General features: G+C 43.0%; 1 protein-coding gene across 2 annotated transcripts in view; it reads right to left on the bottom strand.

The window, feature by feature from the left end:
* LOC126278155 (dipeptidyl aminopeptidase-like protein 6) overlaps positions 1-24,342 on the bottom strand; it is a 752,824-nt gene that overhangs the window by 106,371 nt on the left and 622,111 nt on the right. For both annotated transcript variants that reach the window (XM_049978055.1, XM_049978056.1), the window contains exons 7-9: positions 5,831-5,997; positions 4,670-4,776; positions 1,856-1,979 (exon numbers count right to left, since the gene is read on the bottom strand). In XM_049978055.1, the coding sequence (XP_049834012.1) occupies positions 1,856-1,979; positions 4,670-4,776; positions 5,831-5,997 (398 nt within the window). The remainder of the gene's footprint in view (positions 1-1,855; positions 1,980-4,669; positions 4,777-5,830; positions 5,998-24,342) is intronic.

Genomic DNA, 24,342 nt, shown 5'->3' with positions numbered 1-24,342 from the left:
CAGCTAATTTTACGTGTTGTGGGCTGTAAACAATTAATAATGTTTCTCATATGCACTTCCTTTTATGCGCAGTTTTTCTCGTGAGTATTATAGTTATGTATACAGGGTGTTACAAAAAGGTACGGCCAAACTTTCAGGAAACATTCCTCACACACACAGAAAGAAAATATGTTATGTGGACATGTGTCCGGAAACGCTTACTTTCCATGTTAGAGCTCATTTTATTACTTCTCTTCAAATCACATTAATCATGGAATGGAAACACACAGCAACAGAACGTACCAGCGTGACTTCAAACACTTTGTTATAGGAAATGTTCAAAATGTCCTCCGTTAGCGAGGATACATGCATCCACTCTCCGTCGCATGGAATCCCTGATGCCCTGATGTAGCCCTGGAGAATGGCGTATTGTATCACAGCCGCCCACAATACGAGCACGAAGAGTCTCTACATTTGGTACAAGGGTTGCGTAGACAAGATCTTTCAAATTCCCCCATAAATGAAAGTCAAGAGGGCTGAGGTCAGGAGAGCATGGAGGCCATGGAATTGATCCACCTCTACCAATCCATCGGTCTCCGAATCTGTTGTTGAGAAGCGTACGAACACTTCGACTGAAATGTGCCGGAGCTTCATCGTGCATGGACCACATGTTGTGTCGTACTTGTAAAGGCACATGTTCTAGCAGCACAGGTAGAGTATCCCGTATGAAATCATGATAACGTGCTCCATTGAGCGTAGGTGGAAGAACATAGGACCCAATGAAGACATCACCTACAATACCTGCCCAAACGTTCACAGAAAATCTGTGTTGATGACGTGATTGCACAATTGCGTTCGGATTCTCGTCAGCCCACACATGCTGATTGTGAAAATTTACACTTTGATTACATTGGAATGAAGCCTCATCCGTAAGAGAACATTTGCACTGAAATGAGGATTGACACATTGTTGGATGGACCATTCGCAGAAGTGTACCCGTGGAGGCCAATCAGCTGCTGATAGTGCCTGCACTCGCTGTATATGGTACGGAAACAACTGGTTCTCCCGTAGCACTCTCCATACAGTGACGTGGTCAACGTTACCTTGTACAACAGCAACCTCTCTGACGCTGACATTAGGGTTATCGTCAACTGCACGAAGAAGTGCCTCGTCCATTGCAGGTGTCCTCGTCGTTCTAGGTCTTCCCCAGTCGCGAGTCATAGGCTGGAATATTCCGTGCTCCCTAAGACGCCGACCAATTGCTTCTAACGTCTTCCTGTTGGGACACCTTCGTTCTGGAAAACTGTCTCGATACAAACGTACCGCGGCACGGCTATTGCCCCGTGCTAATCCATACATCAAATGGGCATCTGCCAACTCCGCATTTGTAAACATTGCACTGACTGCAAAACCAGGTTCGTGATGAACACTAACCTGTTGATGCTACGTACTGATGTGCTTGATGTTAGTACTGTAGGGCAATGAGTCGCATCCCAACACAAGCACCGAAGTCATCATTACCTTCCTTCAATTGGGCCAACTGGCGGTGAATCAAGGTAGTACAGTACATACTGACGAAACTAAAATGAGCTCTAACATGGAAATTAAGCGTTTCCGGACACATGTCCACATGTCCACGTCTTTTCTTTACTTGTGTGTGAGGAATGTTTCCTGAATGTTTGGCCGTACCTTTTTGTAACACCCTGTATATACGGTGTGCTTAATTATTTGATATGGCATAACACGGAAATTCCAGCTCATCGCGTTGCCCGGGATGAAGTTTCCTTTGAAGAATCTCAAATACACGTTCAGCTGTCGTCAGAATGTGTAGATCCGAGGCACTAAAACTACCCACTATTTCTAGGCGGCTACTGACCTCTTGGCAAATCCAGAGCGGATTCTTGCAGACGGTGACGATGGAGAGGTTCTGCGGCCGATTCATCCACACGACGGACACCTCGGTGACACTCACCCACGTCACAGCCGTGAAGTACAGCTCCCTGAAAGAGAAAAGCAAACAAGTGTGTATGTGGTATCCTTCAGTAGCACTGAAATGGATACATGCAGAATCTCTGCAAAACACCAAATGCTACGTAGTAAAGCTGTTTAGATCAAAGGTTAACTCTTCCGATTCAGTTCGAGTTCGCGCATCGAAAAGGAGTGAAGATGAAAATTTGGTATTAGTTTAACTCGCCAAGAAAGTCAATGAGATCACGATTGCGTCAATTTTAGGATTACTGATGATTCAAGAATTCTAGTGGGAAAACATGGCTGCATTTTACTGTAAAGGATTTTCCACTTTATTGACAATCTTATTTCATTGAAGATTATTTACTCACAGAATTTCTTCTGAAAGTTAAGTGTAATACAAGTGTGCATGAACTATGATTATTCTGCTAATTTTCTACATGCGGAAGTAATTTATATCGTTGCTCTTCTGCCGTCAACATTAAAGAAGAAGGAAGGAAGATCGAAATCTCGTCGGCGAAGAGGTATTAGAAACGGAGCATAAGGTCCGATTTGGTAAGCGTACTGAAGGAAATCGCTTGTGTCCGTTCATAAGCTCGGATTTGTTAGGCGTACTGAAGGAAATCACCTGTGTCCTTTTGTGAGGAATCATCCTCTATCGAATTTAAAAGGTTGAGGGAAGCAGCGAGACACCTAAATCTGAATGGCTATACATCGTATAACCGCTGCTCCACTTCGCCTAGTACTTACCAGTACTGGCGACGCTACCGAGTTCAGTACCTCACCACGAGTTAGGTGATTACTAAGTGCTATACAGGACCGAACGGAGACACGTCTGCGGAAGCCAGGATAGCTGTTGGGAACCTGTGAAGAGTCAACGGCGCTAGTAAAATATTGTTAAAGTTCCGACCACGGGCTGAGGTAGGTTACCCTCGAGTAGGCGCGGCCATTGCCCAGTGTAACAGAAAGGAATCTCTGGCAGGCTGATGGAGTGTTCTCGGTCCCACTGCGAATTCTACGATGACCCTTTATGACCAGTCCGCGAGGTACCTGGTGTCGTTAGTCGTGTGGTCAATCGCTCTTCTCTCTACCCCTGGCACGTATCAGCATCCGGAGGCGCCTGAGTGTTGAACAGACGAAGATGACGGACACAGAATCCATTGAAACGTTGCGCCACGATGACGCCACTTGGAAACGTGCAAGAAATCAAAATCTGCTATAGGCTTGCTACGCTCATTTGCTCCGTCACAAAAATTGGCTTCCTTCACTTTGAGCTGGACGAAAACACTGCAGTTTTAGTCCAATTATTGTTTCTTTCTGTTTGAGGTACAAAATTATCATGTTACGGAAGAGGGATATCCTAAATAATTTGCTGAATTTGTTTTGTTATAAAAGAGATCCTAAGCTCACCGTACAAAAAATTAGTCACAGGCGAATCGTTAAGTATTTACATGTGGCGTCGCGATCGAGTCATGATTTCAACCGTGCGCGCTGCCTCTATGTCAGCAAAAGGCATTAGCGACGAGTTAGATATTCATGTTTCAAGAGGACGTTATACGTAAGCATGGGTAAATCTGATGACGTGACAGAATGGCAAAAAGAGGCAATCGTATTGGCCGTACCCATGGCCATATGGTGTGTGAAGTTGCTGCATTTGCTGGTATTTCGCCGCAGACTGTCCAACGTCCCTACAAGCAGTGGAGTAACACACGTGGCCACGTCAGAATTGTGTTCGGAGAAAGATCCTGATAGAGAAAAAGGAGACACGTTTCACGGCTTGTGAATCAAAATCGCTACCAAGCCCAACAGAAATTGCTGCAGGCAGTGAATGAAAGCCCGTCTCCATCTGTTAGCGAGAGAAAATTGCTATGGGAAGTGGATGCAATGAACATTTCTAGTTGGTCATCTCGCAAGAGGCCATTTGTCACATAGGCATATAAAGACGACAACTCCTAAGTTCATCGGGCTGGAAGAGAGTGCGAATGATTTTCTGAATACTCCACCATCCTATATATTTCAATTGTCCTCCAAAATCACCTGACTTGAACCCCAAATAAATTCTGTGGGGCATGTTAGAACAGCAGGTAAACCGCCGACATCAGCATCCCCACAGTATGGTGAAGCTGAGCAACGAGTAGCTTAACCTCGCTGTGACCCACCTGCAGGACCTTTCGACTCACTTTCTAACCGAATACATGTAGTTATCAAGTCCAGGGATGGAATTACAGGGCATTAAATAATGTTTATAATGATTTCGCTAGAGGCAAAATGGTTCAAATGGATCTGAGCACTATGGGACTCAACTGCTGTGGTCATCAGTCCCCTAGAACTTAGAACTACTTAAACCTAACTAACCTAAGGACATCACACACATCCATGCCCGAGGCAGGATTCGAACCTGCGACCGTAGCAGTCGCACGGTTCCGGACTGCGCGCCGAGAACCGCGACACCACCGCGGCCGGCCGGTAGAGGCAAATAATTATTTGTCCAATGAGATCATATCTAAAATGGATTAATAATATCAAGATGCAGGCGTGAGATACTTTAATGCATAAAACGTCAATTCATACTCTGCAGAGGGCTGTGAAAGATGTCTTTATGAATCAGAAGACGAGAAACGGCTAATGACGATTTCGTATTTCCATTGAAATAGGATGCATTGTAAATCAACCCACTTCAGAGCCTACCGTGAGTGTGGAGGCCAAGACGCAGCGTGCTTACTTTGTGTGGTTGAGCGCACTCGGTGGCTTCAGGTCCCTGGTGCGGATGTTCTTCGGGTCCGCTAAGTCAGCCACTGACAGCGTCACCACAGGATTAGGCGTTCCGGGCTGTGAACACAGGCCACTCCTGTAGCTGGTGCTTCACATAAAACATGGTACATACATTTAGCATTCCGCTCTTTTTTGAAGGATAAAATTAATGGCACAGTACTGTGTAACTAGTGAAGATGTAGGACTTTCGGAACTGAGAGGCATGATTAATTAATTTTAAGAAATCCCCTACATTTGTATTAATGGTTTCAGGATGTTGAAATCCCATCTTCAGGTGCTTAATATTGTCATTTTTGATAATGTACAACGTGCTATCGGGCCAGTCAGTGGAAGAGCTATAAATCATTACATCTCAGGCGGAAACCCACCACCGTCGGCAGCTGCATGGCATCACGTCCCGAAACCGGTCATGATTTGCATAAACCATTTGTTCAACCAAAGCGGATCTCTTTAAAATAATAATAGTCAAGAAGTAATAAGGTCACCGGAAAGTATACTAGTAATCCCATCAAAGAGAGCACTGGCGTCTCTGGAGAGCTGGACATCTGCTGTACAGTATGTACTGTTATTACTGTATAATGGTTAAGAAGCGAAATACCTTATTATGCAGACTGAAATTAAAAATAATAATAAGAAATAAACTTATTACTGGAGCCGAGTCCTCCACTTCAAGTGTCTTAACCTACTCATTACCCATGCTACTAACTGGTTAGTGCTGTTTAAAATGTTTTGAATGCAGATACTTATAGTAAATGACATTTCTGGGTTGCCAAATTGCCACTATTTGGCATTCTCTTTTTGCTAAAAATATTCGAATAACGAAATGTTGATACAGACATTTTGGTGTCTACATTTGCTGCTATGGAAGACTAATACTGTGAAGTCGGAGTGCATGATTTTTTCTTCACGATGTACATTATGTATGTTTGTTTCAGCAGTAGTTCACAAAACTTGGGGATATACTCACTGTGGGCCTACAGAATGAACAGTATTGTGTGTGTGTGTGTGTGTGTGTGTGTGTGTGTGTGTGTGTGTATGTGTGTGTGTGTGTGTGTGGTGTGATTTGTGTGTGTGAGTGAGTGATCTAATGCGATATGGGACGACAGGTTACCTTGGGGTAGCGCAGGCTACGAATCTCGGGGTACAGCTTCCCGTCGTCCTGCGTGCCGAACCAGGGGAAGCGCTGTTCCTCCACGAGCGTGTCGTTGAACGTGGCGAACAGCAGCAGGTGGCCGTCGTTGGACATCCACAGCGCTTCGTTGCTGCCCAGCACCTCCTCTGTACAAACGCAAAAGCGCTGCTCAGACCCAGGCCGTAGCCACAGGCAGTGGAGACAAGTACTCCACTACATTTTAAGTCAAAATACATTCATTAACACTGATGATAGTGCATCAAGAGGCGAGCATCGGATTGAAATGACATTTTTTAGACGTAGTGATACAGAGATTGAAATGAAATTTTTTAGACGTAGTGATACAGATGAGAGATTCACTTCATCCCAAAATAAAGACAAGTAACAAATACAGCGAGAATCAGTGGACAAATACAGTGGCCCACCTTTTGCTGCGTTGCATGCTGCAACACGGTCCGGCATCGAGTTGACGTCTGATGATTTTCTGAGGTAGACTGGCCCACGAATTTTGAGTAGCAACACGGTGACACGGTGGCGACTGGCGTTTCACCTGGTCCCATACATACGGGGCAACTATGGGGAGCAAGTAAGCTGTGTAAGAGGCAGAACGTGGCGTAGGAAGTCTGGAGCAACTTGAGCTGTGTACGGACAAGCATTATCTTCCTGGAAAAGTGACCGTGGAGCTCCATGAAGGAAAGTTCCACATGGTGTCGGAGAATGTCATCAACATTACGCTGGCCCGTTAAGAGGGCTATGCCTACCTCCCTACCCCCACCGCCCTCCCCCCCCCCCCAAACCACACGCCATCTGTGCGGGAGGTGTGGCACATGATGGAACAGTAATGGTCAGCAGGCTGCCTCCACACTCCTACGCTGTTTTCAACCGTCCCAAAACGAATCAGGATTCATCGCTAAACACCACGTCATCCTGGCTTGGCACCACAGTATACGGAATCGCCCATGTCTCGATGTTAACGGCAGTACGCAACAAGGGTGCCTGGATTGCAAATTCGCATGAGCTAGGCGTCTAGAGATGCTTTATGGAAGAACTGGTAACCGCACGCCTGCTTGTCTTGTACAGCTAGTCTCTGTAGGGTCCTTGATCACTTGCTCCATGATCATTCCAACCTTTCGTCTCCTCGTATTTCTGGTCGCTCCAAAAGCGGTACGTCGCAAGTGAGTGCCATCTAGCGTCCACTGATCCCAACATCGTCTCACGGAACACTTTGGACGATCGACATGGCAAGCCAGGCGGTTTATTGAACAGCCTGCCGTTTTCGTGTTGATGATTAGGCCTCTGTCAATCTAACGTAACTCTGAGAAATATCATATAACACGTCCACCTGGCTTTCTGCGCTTACTAACGTCTTCCTCGAGTCGGGATGTGATCGTCACATGTATCAGTCGTCAATTATGATTCTTTTAAATAGGGTCTCCTGCCCTATTGGAACGACATAGCGGTGTCTGTGGATATGCACACTGACACCAAACTTGGGTCAGTTTCATATTGGACCTCTCTGTAATTATTTGCAAAGTTTCTCCTTTGCATCTTTGTTCCTACTGTGAGCGCCATTTGAATGTTCCTGGGTGTGTGTTATATATCCCAAGGCTACGTTCTATACGCTAAATGTAGTCTGGCACTTCACCGAAGTGTTCTGGAAGCTTAAAAGTCAGTATAACTCAACTGGTGTTAACTGGTGTCCGTGCAATGGTAACTTCAGTTAGCAAGCAATACCGTTCGCAGTAACACTGTATAAAAGTACAGGTGCCGAGGCAGGCATCGCCTACGGTAGCTCTTTCTGCTCCCTCCAACCACCACCCCTGCGAGAAGTTACATTAGTAGTAGCAATTTCAAGAGAAGTTCCCCGCTATCAAGCCGAGACCTCCACGTGGTCATGACCAGAAGCCATGTCATCCGAGGCTGCGAATAGCATAAATGTGGGAGTGCATGGTGTCATCAGACCGCTATCTCAGACGATGTTAGTCTGTCAGCCTACGGGACACCACTCTCCATTCAAGCAGCTCCTCAGCTCATTTCATAAGTCTCAGTTCATCATAATGCACTCCCAACAACGCACTCCCAACAACGGAAAAATTTCAGGTAGCACCAGGAACTGATCCTAGATCCTTCGCAGAGCAGAAACACACGATACCTACATTACTGGCCATTAAAATTGCTACACCACGAAGATGACGTGCTACAGACGCGAAATTTAACCGGCAGGAAGAAGATGCTGTGATATGCAGATGATTAGCTTTTCATAGCACTCACACAAGGTTGGCGCCGGTGGCGACACCTACAACGTGCTGACATGAGGAAAGTTTCCAACCGATTTCTCATACAGAAACAGCAGTTGACCGGCGTTGCCTGGAGAAACGTTGTTGCGATGCCTCGCGTAAGGAGGAGAAATGCGTACCATCACGTTTCCGACTTTGATAAAGGTCGGATTGTAGCTTACCGTGATTTCCGTTTGTCGTATCGCGACATTGCTTCACGCGTTGGTCGAGATCCAATGAATCCAATGACTGTCAGCAGAATATGGATTCGGTGGGCTGAGGAGGGTAATACGGAACGCCGTGATGGATCCCAAGGGCCTCGTATCACTAGCAGTCGAGATGTCAGGCATCTTATCCACATGGCTGTAACGGATCGTGCAGCCACGTCTCGAACCGTGAGTCAAGAGATGGGGACGTGTGCAACACAACAACCATCTGCACGATCAGTTAGACGACGTTTGCAGCAACATGGACTATCAGCTCGGAGATAATGGCTGCGGTTATCCTTGACGCTGCATCACAGACAGGAGCGCCTGCTATAGTGTACTCAACGACGAACCAGGGTGCACGAATGGCAAAACCTCATTTTTTCGGTTGAATCCAGGTTCTGTTTACAGAATCATGATTATCGCATCCGTGTTTGGCGACATGGCGATAAACGCACATTGGAAGCGTGTATTCGTCATAGCCATACTGGCGTATCACCCGGCGTGATGGTATGGGGTGCCATTGGTTATACGTCTCGGTCACCTCTTGTTTACACTGTCGGCACTTTGAGCAGTGGACGTTACATTTCAGATGTGTTACGATCCGTGTCTCTACCCTTCATTCGATCCCTGCGAAACCCTACATTTCAGGAGGTTAATGCACGACCGCATGTTGCAGGTCCTGTACGGGCCTTTCTGGGTACAGAAAATGTTCTATTGCTGACGTGGCCAACACATTCTTCAGATCTCTCACCAATTGAAAACGTCTGGTCAATGGTAGCAAAGCAACTGGCTCGTCACAATACACCAGTGACTACTCTTGATGAACTGTGGTATCGTGTTGAAGCTGTGTGGGCAGCTGTACCTGTACACGCCATCCAAGCTCTGTTTGACTCAACACCCAGGCGTATCAAGGCCGTTATTAAATCCAGAATTGGTTGTTCTCGGTACTGATTTCTCAGGATCTATGCACTTAAATTGCGTGAAAATGTAATCACATGTCAGTTCTAGCTTAATATATTTGTCCAATGAATACTCGTTTATCATCTTGTAACGTTCCCTCTTTCTGTTTATTTAGGTTTGATTTGTTTGATTGTTATTCTTTATTTCTATTATTCGGAATCTTTTTTTTTTATTAAATTGAGCCTGAAACTTACGTAATAAATACTTCGCGTGAAGTACGATTTGCAGCATAAACAAAAATTAATTTCGGAAATGTAATCCACTGAATATTAAAAGTAAAGCTTTTGAACAACGCGCGTGACTGACTAGATACATTCAGAGGGTACGTACATTCGCGTGCGAGTGCTTGCGGTCTGATGAGAAATTTTCATTGTGAAATAATTTCGTCGTAACACACTCGGAGATTGCGAACGTACATTCAGAGTAGAGGCACGTACGTTCTATCATTCCCCGTGGCCTGGGTAAAAGAATGGCAATTATTTAAATCTAAGAGTATTTCTTTTGCATCGGACTAGTATTTTCATAAGAAACAGAAGATTGCAGGTTCTGAATGTCTCGGCAAAACGAATCGGAAGTAATTTTAGCGGCCACGAAAGGAAAGTAGAGAGCACAATCACGCACCTCTATTGTTGAGCAGCGCCGTTTTGAAGATCTTCGGTTTCATCTAAAACTCGCCTTCTCTGCTTAACATAAATACTCCATAGGCATGGGAATAAGGCTTGTTGTGCGATGAAAATAATATAAAACACATCTTGCGTCTTTTAACTCTTTCATTTACCACACACACACACACACACTAGTAATTAGACAGTACGACATCCCACCAGCCCATCAGAACAAAAAGTAGTCGTTCATACAAGAAATAAAAAACGAAGGGCGAAATTGTTCCTATGTCTCTCAAAGATAAAAGGTTTACCAGATATTTCTCTGGTGTGTCACTGGAACAATTTTTCAGCACCTCTGCGATTAAATCACAATATTTTCAGTTCCTTTACAATCTGCATTTCTTCTTGGTGTAGCAATTTTAATGGCCTGTAGTGTATAAATGAGAAAACGTGAAGTATAACGACGTTAATACCTAAACCGTCCAAACAGGACGAACGTGCTGTTATTCTCTTCTTGGCTGCCGAAGGACGAACACCGGTAGATACCTGTCGGGAAATGAAGAAGGTGTATGGGGTAGCATGTCTATCGAAAGCCACCGTTGTAGAATGGTGCGCCAAGGGAAGCTGCTGCTTCATAACGCACGCCTCCATATCGCGAATGTCGTAACGCAGAAGTCACTTCACTTCATGTGTGTAGCACCTGAGCCATTGTTCTCTGCTCATACGATTATCAAGTCCTGTGTAAAAAGGCTTTGGAGGCTGTCGGACGAAGGTGTGCATCAGGCGGTTACGCATTTCTTCACGCAGCAGAACACAGTGTTACACCAAACGGGTATCTTCAATTCAGTGCGTCTGTGAGATTATTGCGTCAGTGCTCACTCCAACTTTGCCTGATTGGCAAAGTGATTCTGGACTGCACGGCCTTCGATAGGAAACTTTTGATCGCCCCTTATACGGGAAGGTCAACATGTGATATTTATGTTAAAGATGTGTGTGATTTATCCATATGAGTTTCTGATGAAATAAATTTGTTCACATTTTTGTTAACTAAGGTGTATATGCAATAATATTTGACGGGAAATGCCACAAATATTTTCCTTCCCCTTTAAATAGAAAGTGCTGAAAAGTACTCTCAGAGGCTGGCAGCAGTGGTAGTAACAAGAGCAGTAGTTTTATTCATCCTCGGAGAAATTTCACAAGGATAGTAGATATGCCAGCAATATTACAATTTAAGAACTAAAACCATAAATAATATACAAAACCATTTACATACTTACAAGACTAATTTGGAAAGATAGGATAGGTAATCGGCAGTAATTTGGGGGAAACCTCGGTGAAACCTACATCACGGTGGCCGTATGGACATTAGAGCCTTCGTTCTCTCGAATGCAAGTCCAATGTTTAAGAAAATTATAACCTAATTCAGTTCATTCCTAGTGCACACTACTGTTTTGTTCATATACTCCTGCAACACACACTATATATTTGCTATTATCTGGCATTGAGACCATTACGATAATGGTTAGTTTCTATTTTATCCAGCGTAAATCCTCGTTTGATTGTCTGAAAACCTGAATCGTTATCCCCTCTCAACGAGGGACATGTTGGGCTCAGAAAGAGATTAAAATGTTACGATTATTCATTACAAAGCTGTGCTGCAAGGTTTTCCTGAAAAAAAAAAAAACACTATACTGCATGAACTATGTTGTTTAGTGGATGAGGTCGTTTTGTGGACTTCAAGGCCGGTAAGCACACACACAATAAGAAGGCCATAATCATGAACGAAGACTGTTCTGAACATCTGAAAATGGAATTATTACAGTGCTTGACAATAAAAGTGAAGAATCCAGAAGACATGGTTTGATGTCAACGTGATTTCCACACATTAACTCTACTATCAGGTATGTAAATGAGCAAAGTAGCAGTTATCTGTGACAGATACAACAGGTACTAGAGTGCTTTAGTTTTGTTCGTGTTTAGTATTGTTAGCTGGTTACGTAATGTTTATAAATGGATTGCAAAACGTCACGTAGAGATCGATCAGTGATCGCAGTGAAGGACACCGAAATGTCACATACTCGTGTTAGTGAGCGTTGTTAGCACCTGAAAGATTTCGGAAGCGGGATCAGGATGTATCATCATTTGACCAATTGTCAGGATACAGAATTGTGATGACTGGAAAGCATGGACTGCAGAGAACGACGTCTCAATCTGCTGAGCGGCCCTGCACTACCCCGAATGACCATAATCGGTGGTTGTGGGGGCAATGTGGGTAGAAGTACGATTCGTTCATTGTTTAAGAGAGGCACAGCGGTGATACTTCTGGAGTCATGGTATGGGAAGTCATCGGGTACTACTTCAGGTCAGGGCTGTTAGTAGACGAGGGATCCCTGACAGCACATCGGTACGTCTTCGACACCCTGCGACCTCATTTGTTACCTCAACTGACAGTATCGTAGTGCCACTTTTCAACAGAACAATGGTAGTCCACACATGGAACTTGTATCTATGAACTGTCTGCGTGACGCTTAGGTAATACTGAGGCCAGCAAGACTCCAAGATCTGACCTCGGCAGAGAGTATTGGGCACCAGCTTGGATATCAACTCCGTTCCACTGCCGTTATGTATGGTATCAAGAACCAGTTCAACAACTGTTGGTCAGTTTTCCTCGAGAGGGAACAACTGCTGTATGATACCCCGCCCAGTCGAATCACTGCATTCAGGACACAGGGAGTGCAGTGTCATAGTGACAAGTGGGTTCATACCGCCAAGTATTCATGTACGTGAATAAACTTACTGAAGACTCAGACTTGTCTGTCCTAGATATTCTGCTATCAAGCTACTATGGAAAGTGTCACGCGCAAGGAACACGAACGCAAAACAAAGATCTTTCCCGTTAGCAATGAAGCCAGCAACTGGGACAAAATGGTTCAAATGGCTCTGAGCACTATGGGACTTAACTGCTGAGGTCATCAGTCCCCTAGAACTTAGAACTACTTAAATCTAACTAACCTAAGGACATCACAAACATCCATGCCCGAGGCAGGGCCGTAGCGGTCACGCGGTTCCAGCCTGTACCGCCTAGAACCGCTCGGACACTCCGGCCGGCAAATGGGACAGACTGCAGCGCAGTTCAGCTGTCAGCCTATCTGAAGGTGACGGCCTGAGAAGGGCAGAGTTACACAGGTAACCTCCCTTGTTGATCGTCAGGTTTTTTGTCCCATTCACCTGCAGGATTGTTAGGTTGCACAGCTGTTCCGCTATTTGGTGAGTTTCTAATCGTTTCTGCGCCTTAGTTTCCTACATTTAATAAACATACCAGAAATTGGTTATAAGTCCAGACGACAAAGAAGTATTTAGCACTATTTGTCTACACAACATTATCTCGTCTTTACCAAAAGGAGCCATGCAAAAGAAATTCAATATCTTTCTCTCCTGCTGTTATTTCAGCATCTAGGTATTTCTACAATGGCTCAAGCAAACTCTAAATAGCTATTTTGGCCTTTATTTCACTCGACATGCCTTGCCACAACGATAAAATAATAACAGCAGATCAGTTAATGCACAAATAAAATATCTTTAATTTACACTTTGCTTAAGAGATAAATAAATCAAAATTTACGTTAGCTATTATGTTTAAATTACCAGTTTAAAACTTATATCTGCTTCGACTTTAATTAAGAATTTGGATGTTAGATTAGGGAGTAACGAGGAAATTACATTTGGTTTTGGAACAACTTTCTTACTTTTATTCCACATTCATTGAACTGATCTCTCGCCGCGTTATCAGACAAAGAAAGGTAAAACTATTGCAGAATCTACAAGATTCGTATCACTAAAAAGAATTAAATGCGGTTCAATTTCCTGATGGAGTCATGTGGTATATCATCTTAATCTTTTAATAGCTGTGCCGGCCGAGGTGGCCGAGCGGTTGCAGGCACTACAGTCTGGAACCGCACGACGGCTACGGTCGCAGGTTCGAATCCTGCCTCGGGCATGGATGTGTGTGATGTCCTTAGGTTAGTCAGGTTTAAGTAGTTCTAAGTTCTAGGTGACTGATGACCTCAGAAGTTAAGTCCCATAGTGCTCAGAGCCATTTGAACCATTTTTGAATAGCTGTCATACAAGAAAACGTCTCTGAATGGTTCATATATTGGTTGACTTGGATACGTCATCAGTTTTTGGTTTTGCCTGACAAAAAAATAGAGTAGCCCATTAGGGGCGTAGGAAAGAAAGTGAAACTTCACAGTTTCGGTAGATATGTGAAGTTATTTCAGTGATTACAAAATAGAGTCAAACTTATAAAGAACTTGGGGGTATGAACCCACTTGTTACTATGATACTACACTCCCTCTGTCCTGAATGCACTGATTCGACTGGGAGGGGTATCGTATAGCCATCGTATCCTCTGAAGGAAAACTGGCCAACAGTTGTTATAACTGGTTCTTGATATCCTGGATAGCGGCAGTGGAGCGGAATTGTTATGCAAGGTGGTGCCACATACTCTCTGTCGAGGACAGATCTGGGAGTCTTGCTGGCTTCAGTATTACTCATCGTCACGCACACAGTTCATAGATGCATGTTCAATGTGTGGACGACTGTTGTCCTGTTGAAAAGTGGCTCTACGATACTGTCACTTGAGAGATGAAAAATGAGGTCGCAGGATGTCGGAAACGTACCGTTGTGCCGTCAGAGATCCCTTATCCACTAACAGCCCTGACCTGAAGTAATACCTGAATACTTCCCGTATCATGACTGCAGGAATAATACCGTTGTGGCTCTCTAAACATTGGATGAACGGGACGTCTGCCCACACTGCCGTCATATTCGCCGACGATGGCCTTTCTCAACGGAATGAGACGTCATTCTCGGCAGTTCGTGCTTTCCAGTCATCACAATTCTGTATCCTGACGACTGGTCATACGGAGACAGTGTGCCGTACGGTAGCATGTTCGCCTGATGCCTTGGCTATGCTTTGTGGCAATTTATTTCCAAACTGTCCTCTAACGTGTTTTATAACTAAATATGTTGATCCCAATAATCAGTCAAGTCAAGAACGCATTCATCAAATGTGATACTGGCGTGACGGAAAGACGGAAGATTAGTCGACAGTGCAGTCATTACATATGGATCACAAGCTCAGATTATGGATACATGGAGAGAGGAACTGCTAGTGACCTTTTCAAAGCCTGGGGAGATTTACGGAAATCACTGAAAAACTAGATCTTGATGGTCTTAAGGGCCAAAATGCGAATACAATGTTCAAACCACTACACCATCTCGCTCAGTGAACTGGAATGATGCGAATTTCTAGTTTTGATAAGAAACACTTTAGCACAATTGGACAGAGTAGATATGAATAACATCTACTTTCTAATGTGTAAGGAAATACTGCGCAGTAAGTTTCTTATTCCGAAGTTTTATTGAATGCGGTTTTTCTGTCAGAAGATTGTGTTATGCGTCTTCTAAGGTGGAGGAATGGTTACTAACACATATTAAAATTCGAGACTGCAGCTTATCATAAACAATACTACCACCTATATTGGTCGGAATCGTACGACTGTTATGAATACATGGAGTAAGCGTTTAGGAGGACCATACTAAACCCCCTGCAGGGTCTCAGTTGTCTCACGTAAATAGCATCTGGGATGACAGGTGTACTGTTCACTCAGCCGTGCTGTATCGTGTCAAGCACGACTTAAAGTTAGGCATGGGAAAGCTAAGGATCTACAATGTCAGAGGACAAGGCAACAATGTTATGGCTTCCATTGTTACAACAGAAGGGCGATTTACCTTGGTATACAGGTTGTTCGCCTGTTGCCTTGGCTATACTTTGAGGCAATTTATTTCCAAACTGTCCTCTAACGTGTTTTATAAATAAATATGCTGATCCCAATAATCAGTCAAGTCAAATCACTAATGCTGCATGTAAACTTCAAGCAATATCCACTGCTGTCAGTGGTTGCATTTCTAGTTATTACTGTATTTCCTTTCCTCTTGGTAACGGGCGGGAGTTTTGTTATTTCGGCTGCCTTGGGGATTTTCACTGGCTCGTGGAAGGAAGTTCGCTTAGGAGACTGGAAAAGTCGTAAAGTGTTTTCTGTTGAAAGCCATTTTCTTCATAGGTATAGAGCAGACGAGGACATTCACCTATCCCACCCCATTACGAATGTCGATGAGTCTTGGTTGTTTGCCATAAAACTGGATTGTGCAAGAAGAGAAAAAAAAAATGGTTCAAATGGCTCTGAGCACTATGGGACTTAACATCTATGGTCACCAGTCCCCTAGAACTTAGAACTACTTAAACCTAACTAACCTAAGGACAACACACAACGACCCAGCCATCACGAGGCAGAGAAAATCCCTGACCCCGCCGGAAATCGAACCCGGGAACCCGGGCGCGGGAATGCAAGAAGAGAAAGAAATCCTTTTTAGCCAAGATATAAATCTGAACGACAGGAGAAAACATAAGCCCATTAAACGTGAGAGCAGCTGGCCTGCTGGAATGTTTGTTCAGATTATCAGAAGAGGTTCCCTGGTTGGCTTATAATAATTATTTCGGTAGTGGGAGCGAATTTCATGTGCGTACATGCACATCTTTTAGTTGTCCCTAACTGAAAATCTATCACGTCGTGGGAGACATTTTCTGTCTCCTTCCCTGTATCACAGGACAAATACATCTTATTCGTTCACCACGAGAAAAGTTGCAAGAGTAGGAAATTATTAAACTTGTTTAGTAACATATAATTTTTAGGAACTTGCAAAGTCTTTTGCAACTGGGCGGCTAGATTTCAACGCTGGCCGAACAAGCTTTGAGTTTCACAGAGAAAAGTAAGAACGCACGTGCTTCAGGGGGACTGAGGAGAACACTCTTCTTCTTTGGCACCTGATGAAGATACTTGCTCCAGAGCGTTGCAAATGTCTGCAGAGAGAGATTCCTCGAACTTAGAGCAGAATCCAGACGTTGAGTCGAACTTGTCATTTTTAGTTACTACTGTAGTTATCTTTCATCCTCTTTCAGCTTAAGAGTGGTAAGCACGCAGTGGTGTTGCAGCCACTGAGAAGAGGCGAGCATGAAGTCAGTGAATGGATCTCAGAATTTCCTTTTGCAGATCTGATTTTCGCAGCCACGTAGTTGCACCCATGCTTTTAGGCGAATGAGTTGGCATTCATGTTTTTTCAGGACTTTTCTTTAAACCACTAACCTTTTCTGCCTAACAATTGTATGTCGTTCACTTATGCATCCCTCAGTTTCCCAAGCATTATAGTTCTTATGTCCAATCCCATGTCCAGTGGTTAAATGTTTGTATTCTGGATTCACTGGATAATTCATTTTGATGTGTCTTGGCAATAAACTAGAATGTTTTGTAAATCGTTAGTTTCCTTTTGTATTGTGATGGATTCTTTCGTTAATATATCCTTGTGAGGTGTGTTAGCCACACTTCTATGCTTAATTGCGCCATTTCTATCAATTTTCACTTGATAAGACATTATCCATTGTGCGACCATGTTCCTTTAAAATTTGGATTATATTTTGGGGCGCTTTCCATCTCTGAAAGTCATTGGTGATATGATCTGTAACATGCTATGCTAAAAAGGTAAACTGTACCTCCCAGCTAGCACCTTATCCAGGTCTCACTCACTGAAAACATTTGTCATGGGTTGCAGAAAGACTACTACGCTACAGTTTACCAGCTACAACAATTAACGAACTATTGAATAGATTTGAAGCAGCATGGTATGACGTTCCCGTATTTGTATAACAAGGGATTGGTCCAATCCGATATGTCGAAATCTGCCCTGAATTTTTTTTATACACGAAGAAGACACTGAAAGAAATAAAATGACAAAATTTTGAATGCTAAGACACACTGCAAGGGTTTTAAAAAATGCTGAAAATTGACAAATTCTTAGCCGGTCACGCGGCTCGAGAACTGTACACTCCTACTGTAGTTATAACAGATAGTTCATGAAAAACATGGCAAGCGGATATTCTTTGATGTCAGCTCATTGGTAAACAGATAACACTGCGCAACGTCATCGTTATTTGTGTACTGGATTTCATTTTTCATTGTAGTTTGCCAACAATTGTTCACAGTCACTAGAACTCGTAACTCATTTAACATCCATAATAATTATCATTTCCCTTTGCGCTATTACTAATTGTTAACAGTAGCGATGAAGCTGAATTACTTTATTTGTATTTTCTCCATAGCCGGCCGTTGTGGCAGACCTGTTCTAGGTGCTTCAGTCCGGAACCGCGCTCCTGCTACGGTTGCAGTTTCGAATCCTGCCTCTAGCATGGATGTGTGTGATGTCTTTAGGTTAGTTAGGTTTAAGTAGTTCTAAGTCTAGGGGACCGATGTCCTCCGACGTTAAGTCCCATAGTGCTCAGAGCCATATGAACCATTTTGTATTTTATACATACATTCTTGCTAAAAGCAGCTTTCCTTGTGCAAGTTCCAGAGTTTCACAGAAATGTGGGGGTCCAATTAATGTTTTCAACCTTGCAAAGACAAATATGAAAAACGTGTTATGGCATCGAACTCACCTACTTTTCTCGAAGAGTTACATATGTATTAGTACATTTATTTGAAATTCATTTGAATTGTATCGACATTTTGCTAGAAATTGTGTAAAGGTGAGAAGAAACAGGGAATAACACTGACAATTCCGTGAACCGTAGTTCGTACGATGATTGTTGTGCGAACCTGATAAAAAATACAATACTTTCCAAGTCCAAAAAAACCATGGTCACTAATCTCTTTCAGTGACAAGAAATGTCTGTAATTTTTTTCGTTAAACTAGAGAGAGAAAAAACGTAAAGAATGTTAAACAATGTACAAAGCCAGTTTTATTTCGCAAAATCTGAACGTAAATTGTATAAATGGAGGAAAGATTTACGTAGTACGAAATGCGTCAAAATGAAACTCAGTGAAGTACGAAAGAATAACTATCCGGAAGATTTAGAGCTGCTGGTGATAGTGAAACGTCCCCTTGGAAAAATTATACACGACTGGTCTATGTGAAACGTCCTCTTTGAACAATTATACACGAATGTGCTTAAACTGACACACAATAGTTTTTAGTGCAACGCAATCTGACTTTCCAAAATCCCTACGAAAGAATGGCTCTGGCTAACATTAACCTATACGTTTCACAAATCACTTACCTCACAAAAATCTTCGTTACTCAAGCTACTGCAATACAGCGAGCATCACTACTGCCAGCTAAATAAAAGATTCAAACTACGGAAGGCACCAACTACTGATAGGTATAGTAAGCAAATGAAAGATTTTAATAGAGAACAAACAATGTATTTACCTTAGTAGTCATAATATATATATCACTTCATGACACCAATTCTTACAAATTTCAAAACTCCGCCATCTCTCTACCCAAGTCCACCACTGCTGGCGGCTCGCCTCCAACTGCGCAACGCTACGCGCTGTTAGCATCCAGCTGCCGCTGCTCAACACTACAATGGCGAGTATTACAACAATGCCAACCAGCCACTGACTGCACACGGCACAGCCAGTGATTTTCATACAGAGCGCTACGTGGCGGCGGCGTTACCAATAAAAAAACTTAATCAGGCTATTTACAATAGTCAGTGCACCGTTACTGAGGGAGATCTACGAGACTGTCCTATGGTTACACGGTTTGTGAAATTTTACTTTAAGTGAACATAATTATGTGACTTCCACTATCGTATACGTGTAGAGAAGTCAAATAATACTATAGATAAATTCTTAGCTCACGTAAAGATGAAGATTATTGTCATTACTTAAAATGATGTGAGTAAACACAGTCAGGTTTGATGCAAGATCAATGTACAAACAACAATTTATCATTTCGATGGACAGAGTTGTTTGTGCGGTCAGTGGGTTAGAGTTTCCACAGATTCATATCTGCCTTCATGAACTTCAATGCATATTAGGACCAAATAACAAAAAGGGTTGTTTAGTTGCAAAAATCTGGTAACTGATACAGGAAAATTTGAAAAAAATGGGAGAGAATAACATTGAGATTATGCCTCAGACCTCTTCTTACCAGTTGCAGAAATGAATTAACTGCTTTCGTTGGAATTTTGGTCTGGATATAACACTTCTGTCATTAGGTGGACGACGAGAAGACTTAATACGAGGGTTGTTCGGAAAGTAAGGAACGGTCGTGAAATGGAAACCACAGAGAAAATCAAAACTTTTTTCTTTGTACATTTAGCTACACCTTCCAGGCACTGTCTCTATGCTGTTCATTTTTGAAACATAACCTACTACCAGCTTAGAGACAGAAGTGATGACACTTTCTGCAGGACCTGACCATCATTTTGCAGGACAATGCTCAAGCACGTACAGTGCAAGATGTTACTGATTTGTTTGACTGATGGGGCTGCTAAGTGCTATACCACCTACTGCACTCCCCTGACTTAAGCACTCGTGAGTTTATCTCGATTTCTAAACTGAAGGAAACTATTCACGACATTCGCTTCAGAACTGCTGCAAATTCGTCAGGCAATAGACCGCGCCGCTCGAACTGTCAAGAGTACTGCTAAGAGTACCCTACGACTTCCACATCGCTGGCAACGGGTTATACACAATGCTGTCGATTACTTTGAAGGTCAGTAAAACTTTGAAACACGTATCTATATTGTACGAGTTGTAAATAAATAGTTGCCACTATTAAAGTTCCAACCCTTGTATATTCCTTGAATTTCATTGCTCTAAGTATGGTGAAATCATGTAGACCTTAATATTTTAAAGCAAACATACATAATTCGAAGCTTTCCTTGAAAGTAGATGTTGGCAGTGTGTCTTAAATTGTCTTTCTTCTTAAATGATTAATACCTTTTTTTAAAAAAAGTTCCTGATGCTTTTAACTGAGAGAGAAGTGTAAATTCTGAAGGTTAATATTTCCACTAAGAATTGGCTAATTGTGAACCTTTCTCAAGCGCTTGAGTTGGAGTGTGAGTTATACTATGTGTCTTTTATTTAAATTATATTTTTTAAAACACTGAGAATGCTTTCTTAATTGAAAATTTTTGGGTCTTGTTTAAATACAATGTGTAAACTAAAGGGCGAAAGATGTTTTCTGTAAACCTTGTCTAGCTGTTCCTCGTTCCGTTAGCCTTTTTTGTAAAACTCTAATTGCGTTTTACTTGGCCATCTGAATTCTGCGTCTTTTAGTTACATTTGCCTACGGTGGGTCCCAACAGTAAAATAAGATATTTAGCAACGAATTATGTTTTGGGCTGCACTGTTGCTCACTATTAGACAGAACCGGAGACATATCCTTACCGATCTTCAGTAGGCCATAAAGTCTAGGAGGAACTGGAGCCTGTTAGCGCAGGCCCTTAATGAGTATACTCGAAAGAGAACTCTTCTTCAGAAGATCAGTTTTTTGCCAGAATCTTGCCAGTCGAACCCTCTCTTAGCTTGCGATAAACAGGATCGTCGAGCAGTGCCTCTATCTTACTGTTGCGTTCAGCACGTGAGAGAGGACTGTGATGTCCCCCTCGTTGGCAGGTAAAATGACGACATTTTCGCCCATTCTAAAGTCTCGCAGAACCTGTCTTTATTGATATTAAACGTTTTCTGTAGGGCTCGGGTCACAATTTGGCAGCTACCAGTCCTAATTTTTTCATCAACGTCACTGGGAAGTTTCAAAATGTCCCATCTATCACATTTCTAAATGGAGCTGTCCCAGGTATTGATACACAGTTCAGACTTTTCTCGATCACCGAAACCGCTGAGTCGTCCAGGATAATATCCGTGAAATTAATCACGGTGCGTCGACGTGGTGTATTCCCTTCTTGCGATTGGGCCTCGAGAGGAGTATACTTCTTATTCGGCTTACCTCGTTGCTTACACTAATCAACCAGCATTCAGGTGACAATATCAACCCAATCCCAAGATACTGTTGAGAGTTTCAAAGAGATCTTTTAGCTGCAGTTATCGAACAGTTTGCTTGTTACGACGTCTTACTATAGAGGCCATAATGCATAGAAATCTGCCTCTCTTATTACGTAACTTGTTAAACTCATTTATGTCGTTTGGTATCTCCTCCCCGTAAAGGTACCAGATGCGATTTTCCAGGCATTCCCGAAGGGTCTGTTGCAAATACACTTCTCGGGTTTGTTGCAGGATCATGTTGCGTGAAATCGAGAGTATTTCGTCGATACAGCTTCTCATCTTCAGGTGATGGTAACTGTTCTTGTAATTGCTAAAAGACGCGACTGATGATAATCGCACAGCGTGTCGAAATTTATCAGGGCAGGAGCAGGCAATACATTTGTACGGGAAGACGCTCGAAATTTGAAGAGTGTTGTGCACATAGCGCCCCTATCCTGGACTATGCTCTCAAGAAGGCAATACATATCCGTACGGGGGCAGTCTTATCATCTGGGATGCAGGTTTTCAATTAAGCGCCTCTTGGAATACAGAAATGGCTGAAATTGAGTTAAAACAGGAGAAATAACAACTTAAGACTTGACGCAGCCCATTCCGGAGATTTAGTTCAGCTTTTAACCACAAGAGCGCACAATTGCACAGTCATTGCCCACAGCGTACGCGAGGAAGGTCTTCAGTGGCTCCCCGAAGAGGGCACACACTGAGCGCCGCTTTCCTCCAACTGCGCACACGCATGTTGATTTTCCTTGCCTGATAAATTTCGACGTCACTAGGCGATTATCAATATCGACGAAATATTGTGCGATTTGCATAATATGATCCGGCGGCAAATCCGAGAATAGTACTTTCATCAGCCAGATTGCTCAGATGTGCGACTCATGCTGTACCTGGTATGTAATACAGAGTCTGACTAGCGTACTTGAAAACCTTAAGCAGCAAAACTACGTTAAAAAATCTGGTCAATGCATAGCATCGACATAAACTATATAAAAACAACAACTGTAACAAAAGAGTAGAATATAAAGAGACGTCTAAAACAACAGAGAGATCCGAACTTGCCCTTTCTTTCTTTTTATTTATTAATGTTTCAGATTCAAGGCAGAGGGATGAAACGTACCTACGAACGTCGGTAAACTAGCAAAACAATTTGTTCCTAATTCTTTCTTATACAAAAAGCAAAATTAGCGCAGTGAGAATTCGCCAGCACTTTGCAACCTTCATTTGCCTGTACAGGAATTTGCGTTCCATAAAATGCAAACGGCGGATTAATTTTTTTTCTTTGGTTGTCTCTGTTTGAACTGAATGAACCTGGTCTGTCAAGTATATGGCCTGTACTGAAGAAACTAGAAGCTGTGTTTTTTTGCTGTCAGTAACTTAAAAGTTCGTACGAAATATCCCGAGAATTGTCTTTTTAAGCGTACGTGTCAAAAAATATAACCCACTGCATGATATTATTTCGATTTGGGTACGTGTGAAACGCGCCCCATAATATGCGTCCAGGGATGAGATTCGGTTATTGACAGATCTGTCGGTTCCCTTGTCAGTAGCAATGACTGCGCATTGATATCAATTTGAAGTGTGCGACTCCACTCTCGACGATATTGTATTTTAGAAAATTTTGAATAGGGAAATTAATAGTCAGACCACTTTTAATATAATCTAAAATAATAATAAATGTCTCGTTTCTACTAAATGTAAAGCATTTGTAACAATTCTAGGTTCTCTCAGACATAAATTTACTTTTGCTCTGTGATATATATTGTCCTTAAATGTACAAGAAAACGATATATATTGTTTCGTTCCATTTTTTCATGGGTTATTTGATTCGTATGGGTAATCTGAAAATTTTCTAATATTCCGAGCTAAATTCATATACACTCCTGGAAACTGAAATAAGAACACCGTGAATTCATTGTCCCAGGAAGGGGAAACTTAATTGACACCTTCCTGGGGTCAGATACATCACATGATCACACTGACAGAACCACAGGCACATAGACACAGGCAACAGAGCAGGCTGCTGTTCTCCCATGGAGACGATCGTAGAGATGCTGGATGAAGTAATGTGGAACGGCTTGCCATGCCTCCACCTGACGCATCAGTTGGACCAGCTTTCGTGCTGGACGTGCAGACCGCGTGAGACGACGCTTCATCCAGTCCCAAACATGCTCAATGGGGGACAGATCCGGAGATCTTGCTGGCCAGGGTAGTTGACTTACACCTTCTAGAGCACGTTGGGTGGCACGAGATACATGCGGACGTGCATTGTCCTGTTGGAACAGCAAGTTCCCTTGCCGGTCTAGGAATGGTAGAACGATGGGTTCGATGACGGTTTGGATGTACCGTGCACTATTCAGTGTCCCCTCGACGATCACCAGAGGTGTACGGCCAGTGTAGGAGATCGCTCCCCACACCATGATGCTTGGTGTTGGCCCTGTGTGCCTCGGTCGTATGCAGTCCTGATTGTGGCGCTCACCTGCACGGCGCCAAACACGCATACGACCATCATTGGCACCAAGGCAGAAGCGACTC

Source organism: Schistocerca gregaria, chromosome 6 (genome assembly GCF_023897955.1).
Source record: "Schistocerca gregaria isolate iqSchGreg1 chromosome 6, iqSchGreg1.2, whole genome shotgun sequence".
Classification (NCBI taxonomy): domain Eukaryota; kingdom Metazoa; phylum Arthropoda; class Insecta; order Orthoptera; family Acrididae; genus Schistocerca; species Schistocerca gregaria.
This window is presented reverse-complemented; position numbering and strand designations above follow the sequence as displayed.